The 17,588-nt window shown below is 42.7% G+C and overlaps 1 protein-coding gene across 4 annotated transcripts in view; it reads left to right on the plus strand.

Annotated features, from left to right (window-relative positions):
* Positions 1–2,472: 2,472 nt before the first annotated feature.
* sirt6 (sirtuin 6) overlaps positions 2,473–17,588 on the plus strand; it is a 53,600-nt gene continuing 38,484 nt past the window's right edge. For 3 of the 4 annotated variants that reach the window (XM_041204764.1, XM_041204765.1, XM_041204767.1), the window contains exons 1-3: positions 2,473–2,617; positions 9,413–9,540; positions 17,106–17,288. In XM_041204764.1, the coding sequence (XP_041060698.1) occupies positions 2,552–2,617; positions 9,413–9,540; positions 17,106–17,288 (377 nt within the window). In that variant the 5' untranslated portion in view covers positions 2,473–2,551. The remainder of the gene's footprint in view (positions 2,618–9,412; positions 9,541–17,105; positions 17,289–17,588) is intronic. The other variant, XM_041204768.1, reaches the window with a different exon arrangement.

The raw sequence follows: 17,588 nt of genomic DNA on the forward strand, positions 1-17,588 counted from the left end.
TCTCCGCATTCATACAGGAAAGGGAGGAATAGAGAAAGGGAGCTTCTATAGCGCAAGGACCAGAGAAAATGAATATTTGTTCATATGAGTTCCAGAGTCCAAAATTAAAGTCCATTGGGAATTCTTTCACATATCAGCTGGCTGAAGGTCAGTGGTGTAAGATTCGCATTTCTGATGGTGTTGATATCTCAAGATGAAGTAGGCATGCAGAGATTGAATTAGTTCTGTAGGTTCCCAGCAGAGCCAGCTTAGATGGTGACCAGTTGTTGAACCTGGCCAGACCTTGCTTCTTTATGGCCTGCTAGTCGGATGTTAAACAGCAGACAGGGATATGCAGCTCAGAGTAACATTAACTTGTTCAGCAAGCCAGAGTCTTAGGTTATGTGACCTTACTTCTCCACAGTGCTTTCAACAAAGGATGTTTGGAAATTGGCTTTGTGTCCCAGACTGATAGCGTCTCAGCCATTATGTGTTGAAAGGGGTGCTATTTGTTGAGGGACTGGTGTTTAGGAAGTCATTGTCTCCATATTCACCAACTCTGCTAACAAACTTGGCTTATCAAATGCAAATGGCCTTAATGCAGCTCTCTTTGAAGTTGGTCTGTGCAGTTCCAGATGATCTATTCGAAGCTCCTCAGATGTAACGAGATATGGCATTTCCAAAGTTGAAAATTGAGTTATTTTGTTCTGGTGACTCATAGACAGAGGGTCAGCCATCTTAATTGTCTTCATTCAGCAGAAAAGTGTAGTTTAAAAATAAAAAATAGCAATAGGGATAAAGTTTTTTAAAGAATATACAGAGTTGGATTCTGTTCCATAACAAGAGAGTTAATGTCACCATGAATTTGTTGCGCTGAATGTCCTGTTTGCATGTTTAATTTCTTTATACAACAGTGAGTACACATCAAAAGCACACCATTGGATGGGAAGCAGTTTGGGATGTCCTGAGAATAAGCAAGGCACTGTATACATAAAAGTTATTTTTTTAATGGTCAGAAATCCAAGTCCATCAGGCATGGTGACCTCTGCACTTGGATTTATGATACGCACTTGGGGTACTAATTTGTAAAATTGGTTTCATGGGTTCTCGGGGGGGCCAGTTTTGGAGTACAGTTCACCAGCACCAGTGGACCTCATTCAATTGGCATGTTTTACCAAGGAGCTTGGATTGTAAATGACAGTGTGCTATACTACCAAGTCTCTTACATGCTGCTTGCAATGAGTTGCCCGTTGTCATTTGAGCCTAATTGTGTAATCAAAGTATTGAAACTTTACTTGCCGACATTTCTGCTTGTCCCCTCGCTACACAAAAGTAAGTTTTCATTAATGAAGATGTAGGTAAAGAGGCCTTGCTGGATCTCTAGCCTCATGTACAGCGGCAGGCTCGGAAATAAGCCTTGCTCACATGTTGGGCCTGCAGAGGAGCTTGTTTCCTGTTTCTTTTCCAAATGGTTTCTGACATATGTACAACCATGAGCCAGTCGTATTAATGAGATTTACAGTGCACAGCACAAAAATGGGGTGGCTGACAAGCAAATGTGCCAAATTTCAGGATTAAAGGAACATTTTGGATGGGAAGTTCCACACAAATCAAGATTAATTCTGCTTATAATACTATACAGGAAGTTAAAACCTTTAAACATTTGTGTGTTGCACTCAATTTAGTAAATTACAGTTTTTTTTCAAGAAGTTTTTGTTTTTTGACATGCTAGGTTGTGATAACGTGTCAGAATGGAAACTATTGAACATTTTTTTCATGCAGGTTAGCAGTCAACACAAAGCTTTGTTAAAATAGATTTAAAGATGAATTTAAATGTTTTACAATCTGCCTTTAAATTTAGTCAATGTTCTTTTATATAGTTTATTTTCATTTTGTTTCCTTTCTTTTGCTGGCATTTTTGATCATTAAATTTGTTTTGTTCAAATTTTGTATTGTTTTGATTGGTCTCCTCCACCAGTCCCCCATCTCTTTAGCTCCTCACTTTGTAGCCCCAACCTCTCCAGACCCTAGCTCTCTAACCCCATCGCCTCAAACCGCGCTCCTCTCTAGTCCCTCTTTTTCTGCAGTCCTTCCCACTCTCCAGCCACTCCTCCTCTCTACCCCATCTAGTCGCTCCCTCTTGAGCCCTGACCCTCCAGACACTCCCGCTCTGCAGCCCCTTCCCCTCTCTAGCTTTTCCCCCTCCATACATTCCATCTCCAGCCCCTTCCACTCCAAATGCAACCCTTCCAACTCATGCCCCTCTCCAGCCCTTACCTCTCTCTCTTGTACCTCCCCCTGCAACCTCAGCCCTTTGCCTTCTCTAGTCTCCTTTCCAGCACCTCTCTCTGTGGCCTCATCCCTTCAGCTCCTCGACTCCAGATCGCCTTCATTCCCTTCTGCCCCACCCTATTCTAGCCCCGCCCTCCAGCCCCTGCTCCTCCGGCCGCAGCGCCCTCTGGAGTCCGGGAGGTCCACTACGTGCCGTGGTGACGTCACCGCAGCTGCCTGTCTGCCTCCCGCTCCTGGGGCCTTGGGTTTTCTTGTTGTGTCTGCACCACCTCCGCCAGTCATGTCGGTCAACTACGCGGCCGGGCTGTCCGAGTACGAGCACAAGGGCAAATGCGGCCTGCCCGAGGTAAGAAGCCACAGGCTGCGACGCCTCGGAGTGGGAGCTGCGCGCCGGGCCCCAGGGATGGGGAGGAATCCCCGGCTGCGGTCTCGCCCTGGGTCACTGGGGAGGGTTAACATCACAGCCCCGGTTCCCAGGCCTGTTGGTGATCGGTGCCTTTCGCAAGGGCCGGGTTCCCTCACAGAGGGAGAGAGGAGAGGGATCCAGAGTTGGGCGGAGAGGAGTGGAGATTCCAGAGCTTGGAGCCCAGGCGGCTGGAGACAGAGAGGGGAGGCACACAAGGTGCCCACTGTGAGTGGGATGATGGTGGGGAGAGTAATAGACTGGAGGAGGTGGGTAGGGTTAATGGTAGTGATAGAGAAGATTACAGAAGTATTGACGGGATGTTGTTCCATTATGTTATTCGTAAAGATCTTTCTAAAAGGCACTGTCAAAGAGGAAAGGGGTCAGCAACATCCTTTTGAGGGGGGGTGGGGGAGGTGGAGAGAAAGGATTAAATGTGTGTAATAGGTGGCTCAGCACACATTGGCAGCTAAAGTTAGATCATCAGATTTACTGATACGGATTTCAGGGCCTGAGGCAGGAATCGGGCGAGCCTGTTGACAATTTCCAACGAGACTGAAAAATGCAGCCAGTAAATGTAAATATAAGGGCACCGATGAAAGCTGCTAGATCAGCTTGCTTGTAGCTCTGCACACCCTGAAGTACAAAAAGAATTCATTGGAAAGGCCAAGCTCACAAATTCACGGGCTTTTGACACTATCAGAGCATATGAAGCCACGAGTAGACACATGACTATCCAAATTGCCAGCTTTAAGTTAAGTCAATAGGAAGGCGGCCGGCTTGATGCAGTGAAACAGCAGCAAAAGAACGCATAGCAGGCCACCACACTAGACAGAAAGATGGGCAAGAGCTGTGGATGACTACGCGAGTTCACAGACAGAAGAACATGTCCTGTGTATGGATCAAAATGTAGAGCTTGTGGAAGTCCAGTCACTGGGAAAAGACGTGCAGAACAAAGAAAGAAGATGGTAAATGTAATCAGAAATGGAGCAATGGGGCAAAAGAGAAGTAAAAAAGACTAAAAAATCTATATGCTGATGAGTTTGAGAACATGATAGACAAAGAAACTGTACAACTTCATGAAGTAGCTGGGCACTACAGTTCCCAGAGACAAGAAATTTTGCACAACTATTCAGATCGGGAAGAGGGTGAAAAATAAACTTACAAACATATATCTGAAGATTGAAGATCATCTCGCTCAGATTCTACCAGAAAATCTTTCCTGAAAATTTGAAGGAAAATAGGCACCCAAGGAAAGGTGCTCTGAAACTGAGCAACGTCATGCTAACAGCACACAGGGGGAATCTGAGATTTGATAGCTGGGAGCAGCCCAAATCAGGGGGACGCACAAAGTAAAAGATGTTAACTTTATGTTCTTGTCATTGAAACAGATGGTCCTGCTATCCTGGAGTTGAGCAGTTGTGAGAGCTGCAGCTTATCAGTAAATCCTGAGATAAAAGATCTAGCTATAAAGATCCATCACCTTGTGAACATAACACCATCGAAACTGAGTCAAATTAGAGATTAGAACAGCAAAGATGAGAAGTTACAGCTGCTCCCTCATCAAGCGACCCAGGGATGGTCTGATAAGATACAGCAAACATAGCCAGCAATATGGTAGTCCTGGTCTGTCAGAGATGAAACCTCACTAGAAGATAGTTCCTGCTTGCTGGATCCAAAATCATCATACCTAAAACAGCACAAAAAGAATTTTACCAGGAGATACGTGAAGGCCACTTTGGAATGGAGAAGTATAAGCTCAGAGCCAGATCAGCTCTGCACTAGGCAGGCATTTACAAAGACATTGAAAATATGGTATCTACATGCAATGTATGCCAGAAGTACAGAAAAACACAGCAGAAATATGAGATGATAGGTACTGATGTACCACCCAGACCATGGCATACAAAGGAGCCAATTTATTCTCACATATCAAGAATGGTATCTCACAGTTGCAGACAACTACTCAGAGTTCTCTTTTATCCAAAAAGTGAAAGATTTGAGAGCTACAGCAATCATCTCAGCAGCACGAGCTCTGTTTGCTGAGCAAGAGATTTCTGAAAGAACCCAGCAAAAGTGGTTGGTGAAACTGAGATTCCAAGGTCACTGAGACTGAAACCAGTCAGCTGATGAGAAGGAAGGGACCCTATTCAACCTACATTGGAGCTGGAAAAGCAAGAAAAGATTATCAGCAACATCAACATCACAAACATGAGGTGCAGCATTAACAATGTCACCAGCAAGTGACATAACATTAACAACATCAAGCATGACCTCTAGCCTGTGCAACATTCCAATTCTCCACTAAGAGCGATTAATGCCAAACCTACAAGATGAAGAGACAACATTTAACACCAAACAGTACTGTGAATAATACTTTGTGAAAACAAGCTATAAAATACATAAAGTGTTCGGTTTATTTATAAAAGTTGATTATTAATCTTTAGTTTAGAACGTAAAATGTTAATGATTGGAACAGTTACATTGTTATAGAGGTATATATTTAAAGAAAGAGGGATGTTGTATTGTTACATTATTCATAAGAACTAGGAACTAATTATCTTGTGAATATCTACCCTGGGGTGTGAGGGACCAAGAGCCAGTCCAGAGCAATAATGTTTGTTGAGTTTGGCTGTTGTGAGATTGATACAGAGAGCAATTGTGGATCAGTGATAATTTATAGAGAGGCTGGTCAGTGGAGCATTGGAACAGTCAGGTCTGGAAGGGGAAAACTACATGCAGGATAGAAACGGGAGGAGGCCGTTCAGCCCCTTGAGCCTGTACTTCAACTCTCTTTACCAACCTTTCACCTACATCCTTTGATATCCTAACTCACTAAAACTGTCAAATCGGTCATGAAAATGTTTATTGCCCCGGCATCCACAGCATTTTGGGAGTCGAGTTCCAGATTTCCACCACCCTTTCTATTGTTTCCTGATTGCACTTCTGAATGGCCTAGACCTAATTTTAGGATCAGTCACAACCAAAGGAAATAAGAACATAGGAATATAGAAGCAGGAGTCGGCCATTCAACCCTTCGTACCTACTCCGCCATTCAACTGGATCATCTACCTCAACCCCATTTTCACACACTATACTCTCTACAAATGTATCAAGATTTCTTTACACCTATCCTCAAATCCTCTTGCAGTAAAGGCAAACAAACCATTTGCTTTCCTAATTGTTTGCTGCACCTGCATGTTAGCTTTCAGTGACTTATGAACAAGGTTGGTCCCTTCGAATATCGAAACTTCCCAATCTCTCGCCATTTAAGAAATATCCTTCACTTTGGTAGGAAAAACAGAAATGGATGAGTTCGCATTTTTCCACATTATATTCCACCTGCTATGTTCTTGCCCACTCACTTAGCCTGTCTAAATCCCCTTGAAGCCCCTTTGCATCCTCCTCACAACACATTCCCAACTAGATTTGTGTCATCAGAAAACTTGGAACAATTACATTTGCTCCCTACATGCAAATCATTGATATAGATTGTGAATAGCAGGGGCCCAAGCACTGATCCTATTAGTCACAGCCAGCCAACCTGAGAATGACCCGTTTGTTCCTACCCTCTCCCTTCGGTCCCTTAACCAATTTCCAATCCATGCCAGTATATTATCCCCAATCCCATTTGCTCTAATTGTGCAGAAAGCCATCTGAAAATCCAAATACATCGCATCACCGTTTCCCCCTTATCTATCCTGCTAGTTACATCCTCAAAAAACTCCAACAGGTTTGTCAAACATGATTTCCCTTTCATAAATCCATGTTGTCTCTGCCCAATCTACCATTATTTTTTAAGCGTCTAGCTATCACATCCTTTTTAAATACTGATGTCAGGCTAACAGGCCTATTAGTTCCCTGTTTCTCTCTCCCTCCTTTCTTAAACAGTGGAGTTACATTTGCCACCTTCCAATCTGCAGGAACTGTTCCAGAATCTATAGAATTTTGGAAGATGATCATCTCTACAACCAATTTCAGCATTCTGGGATGTAGCTCATCAGGTGCAGGGGATTTATCAATTTTCAGCCCCATTAATTTCTCCAGTACTACAATACTAATTTATTTCAGTTCCTCATTTTTGCTTGTTACTTGGCTCTCTAGTATTCCTGGAAGGTATTTTGTATCTTCCTCTGTGAAGACAGAATCAAGAATTGGTTTAGTTTCTCTGCCATTTCAAGTAGTTTATTAATTCTATTGACTCCTTAATCATTTTAAAAAAACGTCAGTTTCAGCATCCCTCAATTTTCTATATTCAGGGGACCACAAGACGATTATATGAACCAGTTTTCCTAATTTAAGTCTCTAAGCCCTTGTGATATCCTGGTGAATGTGTAACCCCTCTAAGGCCACTAGAACCCTCCTGAGATGCTGTTCCCAGATCTGAATGCAGTGCTGTAGCTGAGGTCTGGAAAAGTCTCTGGACAACTGAAGCATCCTTTTGTATTGCGGCCCCTTTGAGATAAAAGCCAACAATCCTTGTCTTTTTGAATATTTTTTGCACCAGTCTGCTTGGTTTCAGTGAACTGTGTACTTGGCCACCCAGATACCTCTGCAGTTCCTAGTTTCTCACCATGATGAAAGCATCCCAACTTGTGTTGGATCCAAAGGTGGACAAGCTATGTAGGTGCAAGTTGGAAGCCTTTACGGCAGAAAGGAAGTGGGGTCAGAGACTCAGCTCAGTGTCAAATTGGACACTGAGGTTATGGACCTCTTTCAACCCTTTGACTGGCTGAGAAGTAGGGGGCAAAATCAGTGTCAAGGATACAGTTTGTGACGACGGCAAAGACAACGGCTTTGACCTTCCTGGTCTTTAGCTGAAGACATTACATCAAATCCAGGATTGGATGTTAGTTAGGCACAGAGGCAGCAATGGAGTGGAGGGAACTGGTGCTGAGTGTCATTAGTGCATATAGGGGAGCTAATTCTGTGTTTGCTGCTGATATAGCCATGGGGTAACCTGTAGATGAAAAAGGATGGATCTTTGGGAGACTCTCTAAGTAGCAGCGTGGTGCAGAAGAAACCATTAAGGGAGAAGCTCTGGCTATGTTCATTGCATATAAATGTGGAATGAAAGGAGAAAGAACTTGCATTTATATATTACTTTAGGTCCAAAAGAATCTTCACAACCAATGAAGTACTTTTCAAAATGCAGCTCCTCTCACAGTGCAGCACTTCCTCAGTACTTGCTAGATTATATGTTTAGGTTTCTGACATGGAGATAAGAGTGCTATGACTGAGCCATGCCTGACACCAAGGAATCAGTCATGCCCATTGAGCTGCACGTTTGAAGAAAGGGACTTGAAGAGGACAATATAATTTTATATGTTGACTAATGTCAAAGTTTGTGGAAAGTTCAAGGAAGGATAATGCTTCATGCACAGGATGTCATGGCATTTTTTAAAATAATGTTCATGGGTTATAGCATTCCATTGCAAAATACATTGGAAGGCCTGTGCTATATTACTTCTGTTTGAAAATGCAATATAAAAGTGTCAGCATTTGCCCACTGTACAAGTCTAGGTATTGCTTTGGTAGGGTTTTTCAGTGTTAATTGTCACAAACATTAGCTGCTCAAGCTATTGTCTCATGAACACAAAAATAAAAATACCTGGAAAAACTCAGCAGGTCTGGCAGCATCTGCGGAGAGGAACACAGTTAAAGTTTCGAGTCCGTATGACTCTTCAACAGAACTAAGTAAAAATATCTTTATCTTATCTTTATTTTTGTTTTGGATTTCCAGCATCTGCAGTTTTTTTGTTTTTAATTCAGAAGTATTTTGTTGTGAAGAACTTTGGGGCATTGTGAAAGGCACTGTATAAATGGAAACCTTTTCTTTCCCCTTGAAGCTTCCAAAGTGATAGCGTTCAACACATGTAACTTGCTGATAAGTGAACACATACGGAAACTGTGAAACGAATGGGCAATCATTGAGCTCAGAGATTCCTTACTGTCAAAACCCTAGTTTAAAAACTTATGATGTACTAAGAACTTGTAGACAAAATTAATTTTGTGTAGCTATTTGCAGACAATGGGAAAGAAAACAAACCCCATCCACCTGCTAATGAATTTGGTCCCATCTCAAAGCGTGAATGGGCATTGTGTTAACCACCCTCTATTACAGACTGCTTCGAATAATGAATCTGCTTGCTTCATGTTTCAGGATCTAGAAATGGTCAAAGTGTGGGCTGATGATCAGTTGTTTGAAAACCATTTAAAGAAAAACTTTATGTGGCACCTTTCACAGCTGCAGGGTATCCAAGAATGCTTTACAACCATGGGTCATTACTGTGAGGGCAGACACAACAACGAGTGTGTGCACAGCAAGGTCCTACAAACAGCAAGTGAACGAATGACCAGATGACCTGTTTTTGGTGGCAGTGTTTGAAGTAGGAATATTGGCTGGGCCTCTGGGAGAACTCCGCTGGTCTTTCTCAAATGATACATCTTAAGCAGGTAGACAGGCTTAACATTTTATTCAGACGGCACTCCTGACAATGCAGCCCCTGCTGACATACTGCACTGAGTGTCAGAGCTTGTGTGCTCAAGTCGTGGAGTGGGTGCTTGGACACATCATTTGGACTCGGGTGTGAATGCTGCCATCTGAAACAAGCTGATAATCTCAAATTTAGTTTTTGCTTTACAATGACTTGGGATGGCAGAAAAAGCAGGGAACCTGGTCATAGCCACTCTTAAGTTTTGGTTTGAAACCAGTTTCCATTCTGTTGTGTGTTGCAGATCTTTGATCCTCCTGAGGAACTAGAAAGAAAGGTGCTGGAACTGGCAGACTTAGTACGAAATGCCTCATATGTGGTGGTGCACACAGGGGCTGGCATCAGCACTTCCTCAGGAATCCCTGATTTCAGGTAAACTGCCTTGGCTCCACAGTCTTTGTCTAGAACAGTGCACTGCCATTGCATGTCCCAATTGGAGGTATCTGAAATGCTTGTCTTAAATGGGGTGCTGCCAGTTAAAACATGAGCCTTTATGTGGAACAAAAATATGAAATGCTGGAAAAACTCAGCAGGTCTAACAGCATCTGTGGAGAAAAAAAAAGAGTTAGCCTTTCAAGTCCACATGATTCTTCTTTAAACCTTTTTCTGTTTTTGTTTTGGATTTCCAGCACCCCAGTATTTTGCTTTTATCTTAGCCTTTATGTGATCCTGTTTATATTACAGCTGCTTAAAGCCTTAACACTCCACCTAAAATATAAAACTAAGAATTCAATTTTGAGTTCATTTAAGTTACACGTTTTAATTTTCTACTTGTACAGAAGGTCAAAACTAGGCATCATAAATAAAATATAGTCACTTCTTTCCCTAAAGGATGAATGTGGAACTCACAGCTCAGGTAGTTATCTGTAACTCATTCGAGTACAAACCCGTTTCCATCTGTTTCAGATGAAGTTACATTGTTTCATAGTTTGCCATTGTGAGATTTGAACTCTTGATTTTGGGGTTACAAACCCAGTACCATAACCACTTGGCTATTTAGGCCAAGCCACACAGCTCAGGTAGTTGAGGCAAAATAACATGCAATTAAGGGGAAGGTAATTGGTTAGGGAGAAAGAAATAGAAGGAAACACTGATTGGGTTAGATGAAATGGGATGGGAGAAGGTTTACGTGGAGCATAAACACTGTCCCAGACCTGTTGAGTCTAATGACCTATTTCTGTTTATTTTTTTCTATTCATTCAAGGGATGTGTGTTTCACTGGCTAGGCCAGCATTTATTGCCCATCTCTAATTGCCCTTAGAAGGTGATGGTGGGCTGCCTTCTAGAACTACCCGTGCTGTAGATACGCCCACAATGCTGTTAGAGAGGGAATTCCAGGATTTTGACCCAGCAGCAGTGAAGGAACGATGATATATTTCCAAATCAGGATGGTGAGTGCCTTGGAGAGGAACTTCCAGGTGGTGGTGTTCCCATCTATCTGCGGCCCTTGTCCTTATAGGTAGTAGCGGTTGTGGGTTTGGAAGGTGCTGTCTAAGAAGTCTTAGTGAGTTTCTGGAGTGCACCTTGTAGATGGTACACGCTGCTGCCATTGTGCATCGGTAGTGGAGGGAGTGAATGTTTCTGGATGGGGTGCAAATCAAGCATGCTGCTTTATCCTGGATGGTGTCGAGCTTCTTGAGTGTTATTGGAGCCGCCCTCATCTAGGCAAGGGGAAAGTATTTCATCATGCTCCTGACTTGTGCCTTGTACATTGTGGACAGACTTTGGGAAGTCAGGAGGTGAGTCACTCGCCGCAGGATTCCTAGCCTCTGACCTCTTGTAGCCACAGTATCTATATGGCTAGTTCAGTTTCTGGTCAGTGGTAACCCCCCTCCCCCCAGGATGTTGATGATAGGGGATTCAGCAGTGGTAATGTCATTGAATGTCAAGGGGCAATGGTTAAATTCTCTTGTTGGAGGTGGTCATTACCGGGTACTTGTGTGGTGCAAATGTTATGTGCCACTTGATAGCCCAAGCCTGGATGTTGTCCTGGTCTTGCTGTATTTGGACATGGACTGCTTCAGTATCTATGCAGTTGCTCTAATTACTGTGTAATTGTATCAGTACTTAAATTTCTTCCTTGCCTTCCCCCTCCCAATATCTATATCTCCTACAGTTTCTACCATTATTTCCCAAACACGCACTTCCGCTGATCTGTTGTAAATCTTCCTCTCATTTTTCCTGACCATATTGACAACTCTTCCTTCAGCTGTCTAGGCCCCATGCTCTGAAATTCACTCCCTAAAGCTCTCCACCTCTTTCCTCTTTTCAAATAGCTTCCCAAAAATCAACCTCTTTCACTACGTTTTTAGTCACTGCTGCTAAACTTGATGCCCATTTTTGTCTGATTACAACTCTGAAGTATCTTGGGGCAGTTTAAGAGGCACTATGTAAATGCAAGTTCTTGTATAAGAATACCCTAATATGGTCCTAATCATGTCCCCATTAATGTTCACTTTGCCATCTTGTACAGAGAAGGATGAACATTCGGTGTGTTTGACCGTAGTAGCAAATGGCCAAATTGTTTAAATAACCAATAATTGAAGTACAGTTGTGTTCTAACAGATTATTCGGGCTCCTCTTTCTGGTGGAACATGGAGTTATTTAAACCCGGTCGCGCTTATAGGTTTGAGACGAGTTTGAAAAGAGTTACTTATTTTCAGAGAGCAAATTATGAAGCAATATGAATTCTGCATCTGTCTGTTCTGATTTCAGTGAGGCAAGCAATAGTTCTCTCCAAGTGCCTGGAGATGGTGCTGTTGAAGCATAGCAGTGGAATTTCTCCATGATAGTTCGGCCGTCTCCTACCCATTTCCAACCATTCAGTTATCCCTTCGACTCTGCTGTCAGCCACAAAGTGCAAAGAACAATGTGGCAGTAGATCTGTATACCTTGAAACACCTCCCAAAACCACGCCAGAACAAAGTGAAAACTATATAGTAAATTAATGGTTGCTATAAATTCGTAAGACTTTATTTGTTAAATTCTGAATTAAAAGTTCTAAAATAAAGCTATTAAATGCAGAGCTTTGTTCAGTTTGATCAGTGGTGGCACTCTGCCTCTTCTGGACCCTCCTTGGGTTTAGTGTTTTCAGTATCTTACCAAAGCAGCATTCATACTCCAGTGAAGAAATTTAGGATCATTATAGCAGTATGGGATGAAATTGTGTCCCAATCTGATTTTATAGATATTTTCCCCTTATTGCTTTCACTCTTAACTGCCTGTTTGTACTCAAAACATCGTCAGCAATACCTTCTCTCCCTCTCTGTCCCGTCACCGCGCCATTATCTTCAGTCCACTCCTTTTACTCATCTAAATGCTTCCCCTTGATGATGCCATCTGGAAAGCATGGGATCAGCTTCTTCATAAATATCCAACTCCACCTGTCTACCTCTCTCAATTCCTCTACTGTCCCCATCCTATCAGACTGTTTCTCTGATACCCAAACTTGGATTAGCTGCATTCTCTCTCAGTTAAATGTTGGGAAGATTAAAGTTAACCAGAACCAAAAAGACCATCCACTTCCGGCTCTGTATTATCATCTGCCTCCACTCCTTTCTCAGCTCATCTGCTGATGACATCCTCATCTCTACTTTTGCCATCTCCAGACTCAAATATTCCAGTGCTCTCCTGACCGGTCTTCCACCTTCCACCCTCCATAACCCTGCTGGTTTATCCATCACTGCAGCGCTTATTAGCCTGCAATGGCTCTCAGTTCCCCAACCAACCCCAATTTATAATTTTCATCCTTGTATTTAAACCCCTTCAGAGGAATTTTAGCCCTTTCTTATCCTGTAACCCCTTACACCCCTTCAGAACTCTTTGCTTCTCCAACTCTGGCCTCTTCTGCATTTTCCCTCCAGCCCAACCATTTTCAGCTGCTTCATCAATGACCTTCCTTCCATCATAAGGTCAGAAATGGGGATGTTCGCTGACGATTGCACAATGTTCAGCACCATTCGTGACTTCTCAGATACTGAAGCAGTCCATGTCCAAATGCAGTAAGACCTGGACAATATCCAGGCTTGGGCTGACATTTGCGCCACACAAGTGCCAAGCAATACCATCTCCAGAAGAAAGAATCCAACCATTGCCCCTTGACATTCAATGGCATTACCATCACTGAATCCCCCACTATCAACATCCTGGGGGTTACCATTGACTAAAAACTGAACTGGACTAGCCATATAAATACTGTGACTGCAAGAGCAGGTCAGAGGCTAGGAATTCTGTGAAGAGTAACTTACCACCTGACTCCCCAAAGCCTGTCCACCATCTATAACGTGCAAGTCAGGAGTGTGATGGAATACTCCCCACTTGCCTGGATGAGTGCAGCTCCAACAACACTCAAGAAACTTGACACTGTCCAAGACAAAGCAGCCCACTTGATTGGCACCACATCCACAAACATTCACACCCTCCACAGACGCACAGTAGCAGCATTGTGTACCATCTACAAGATGCACTTTCAGAATTCACCAAAGCTTCTTCAATAGCACCTTCCAAACCCACAACCACTACCATCTAGAAGGACAAGGGCAGCAGATAGATGTGAACACCACCACCTGGAAGTTCTCCAAGTCACTCACCATCCTGTCTTGGAAATATATCGCTGTTCCTTCACTGTCGCTGGGTCAAAATCTTGGAACTCCCTTCCTAACAGCACTGTGTGTGTACCTACACCATATGGGACTGCAACAGTTCAAGAAGGCAACTCACTACTACCTTCTCGAGGGCAATTAGGGATGGGCAATAAATGCTGGCCACATCCCATGAATGACTTTTTAAAAATCTAGCAGCTATTTAGGCCACAAGCTTTAGAATTATATGTGTGAGCTCTACATTTCTAAATCTTCCTTTTCTTAAACTTCTCTTTGACCAGCTATGTAGCCACCCCTCCCAATATCTCCTGTTTAACTTCAGACCCTATTTTTGTAGAGCCTGGGAGCCTGCTTCTACATTAAAGGTGCTTTATAAATGCAAGCCATTTTATTGCAGCAGATTGGTTCAAATTGGAATTAATAAATTATGATGTGCAAAGGATGAATGTCGTTTCCCTGAAACATGATCAAATACCCCCAGCGACTATCCCTTTCATATATAATTGCATATTACGTAGAAATTACAGTATAGAAACAGGCCATTTGGGCCAACTGGCCTGTGTCAGTGGTGCTTATGCTCCACACAAGCCTCCTCCCACCTTACTTCATCCAACCCAACTTTCATCAACAACTTGTGTTTATATGGTAAAAACCATCTAAGATACTACACAGGAGCAATTATCAAACAAAATTTGACACTCCTACATTAGGAGATATTAGGGCAGATGTACAAAAGCTTGGTTAAAGATGTAGGTTTCAAGGAACATCTTAAAGGTGGAAAGATAGGCAGAGTTTTATGGAAGGAATTCCAGACCTATGACCTTGACAGCTGAAGGGATGGTCGCCAGTGTTGGAGCCAAGAAAATCCGGGATGTTCATGAGGCAAGAATTAGAGGAGTGCGGATGTCTCAGAGGAGGAGTTCACAGAGACAGGAAAGAAAAAAGCCAATTTGAAAACAAGGATGAGTTAATGTTAGTCAGTGAGAATGGGAGTGATGGGTAAATGGGACTTTATGCAAATCAGGATATGGACAAAAGGCCTGGTCCAGCCCAACAGTCACCAGGGAAGGGGATGGAGTTAATGACTAGTGAACAGAGTTCGTGGGAGGGACTGAAGACTGGCTTTGGCTATTCCAATATTGAGTTAGAGGAAATTTCTGCTCACCCGGTAATGTATGTCGTCAAGTAATTGGGCAACTTAGAGACAGTGGAGCCAAGAAGTGGCGGCGAGGTAAAGCTGGGTGTCATCAGCGTACATGTGCAGCCTGACGTGTTTTCGATAATATCACTGAGAGGCAGCATGCAGATGAGAAGTAGGAGAGACCAAGGATAGATCCTTGGGAGGGACATCATTCAAGGCTGAGATAGACAATTTTTTTAATCAGTAAGGGAATCAAGGGTTATTGGGAAAAGGCAGGAAAGAGGAATTGAGAATCATCAGATCAGCCATGATCTCATTGAATGGCGGAGCAGACGCGATGGGCCGTATGGCCTACTTCTGCTCCTACGTCTTGTGGTCTAATACTGTGGGAGCAGGAAGAGAAACCATTGTAGTTGATTCTCTGGCTATGACTGGATAGATAAGAATTGAACCAGGTGAGTGCAGCCCCATCCAGCTGGACAAAAGGTTGGAGACAGGTCAGGAAGGGTGAGGAGAAATAGCTTACCTCTGTGAAAGACAAAAAGGATGTTATTTGTGACTTTGATAAGAGCCATTTAAGTGCTTTGGCAGGGAAGGAAACCTGAGGGATACAAAATTCAGCACCCTTCAGCATAACCTTCTGTTCCTTTCTCATGTTTATGTAGCTTCCTTTTAAATGCATCTATACCATTCACCTCAGCTGCTCTGGGTTAGTAAGTTCCACATTCTTGCCACTTTTTGGGTAAAGAAGCTTCTTCTGAATTTATCACTGGATTTATTGGTGCCTATTATATTAATGACCCAAGTTTTGCGTACCCCCCCCCATCCCAGCAAGTCAAGACATCTTTACATGTACCTTATCAATCCTCTTAATTTTAAAGAGCTCCATTAGGTCACCGCTCAGCATTTTAGAAAAGAGTCCAGCCTGTTCAGCCTTTCATGTTAATTAATATCTTCTCAGTTCTCTTATCATCCATGTGATTTTTTTTTTGTACCACCTTTTTACAATATGGAGACTTGAACTGTTCACATCACTCAGTGTGGCCTAACAAAGGTTCTGTACAAGCTGAACATAACTTCTGCTTTTCAATTCATCTTGCGTTCTCTGCTCAAAGACAGGTCTGAATCACAGCAAAATATTGTATTTTGAGCAACTTTGAGAGATCCCCATATTCTTCCTACCAAAATGCATCACCTCACACTTATCTGTGTTAAAATTAATTTGTCAGTTACGAGCCCATTCTGCAATTTTATTAACGTCCTGTATTTTTATACATTCTTGTGAAGACACCCCAATTTGGTGTAATCCACAAATGTTGAAGTTGTATTTCTGATCCAGCACTCAAATTGTTTATAGAAATTGACCAGCCATGGTCAAAGCACTGACCCTTGTGGAACACCACTTCCCATCTTTTCTTCTTGAGGGTTAATGAATTCTCTTAGCCTGGCAGTGCAAGAATGAGAGGGGAGCGGAATGTAGGGAGAAATAAGGTTTGATACTTTTGAACATGAAGTACCTTTATCTGTTTGATGTTTCTGACCTTGTGTGATTAGTGCTGTTATCTTGCACCTTGTACCCTGACTCCTGAGAGCAACCTATAAGCTGACTGGCACAACCTCAACTTACCGGTGTTTTGTCTGACTCGAGTGGATTTGTGCTGATTGGCAAGTGTAATTAACATTGTTGCTGTACCTTGTGGTACAAAATGGATTCTTGATCCTTTGGTTCAGTGTAGTTAAAGGAGCACAGCCAATGCAGTGCAAATTTCTTGGGAGAGTGTCGCTCCGGTGCGATCATCTCTGCACATTTGGGAGCAGTAAACTGTTGGCAGATTTACACTTGATTTTAATGTAGAGCTGCCAATAGACTGTCATTCTAAGCGCGCCAGTAATGATGACCTCTGTCTGGTTGACACATATTGGCTGCAGTGGCATTGGCTTTGTCAAATGCCTAGAATTAATGCCACATTTGCTGTTGGAACAGTGGTTCAAATAAAATTCCATTGATGAGCCAATGGCTGTGTAATGCAAAATGATGGATCACATTAGCTGATCAAGTGATACCCATATTTGAGTTGTTCTCACGATGCAGTGCTTGTATCGCTGTGAAACCCACAGCCAGATTCCCATTGAGCAGCCTCAGAACAGAGACTTGCCAGCTCAGTTTGTAAACCGTTAAATGGTAATGTTGACAGGGGACCACGTGGCGTGTGGACAATGGAGGAACAGGGCCTGGAGCCCAAGTTTGACACTACTTTCGAGGAAGCCAGGCCTTCTAAGACCCATATGGCATTGCTGGCACTTCAGAGAGTTGGCTTGGTGAAGTACGTGGTCAGTCAGAACGTGGATGGACTTCATGTACGGTCAGGTTTTCCCAGGTATGCCTTTTGTTTGTTTCTACAGGCAGTTTAACTTTGTTTTTCTGATTTGTAAATCTTCAAGCAGTTTGTCAAAGCCATTCTGTTGGAAGCTTTATATAAACGCTGAAGAAAAGGTGTTGGTATTGGTAAATACTGCCTCACTAACAGAGCTAGATGTAGATCAGTTCAACTAACTGCTAAAAATGTTTTTAAAGATTTACTTTTTACAATCTCTAAATTTAGGGAGAATGGGTTGACCCAAAAATGAACATGAGCATTTATTTAGAAAATGACTAGAATAACTGTTATTTGAGATTT

This window comes from Carcharodon carcharias, chromosome 14 (genome assembly GCF_017639515.1).
Source record: "Carcharodon carcharias isolate sCarCar2 chromosome 14, sCarCar2.pri, whole genome shotgun sequence".
NCBI lineage: Eukaryota > Metazoa > Chordata > Chondrichthyes > Lamniformes > Lamnidae > Carcharodon > Carcharodon carcharias.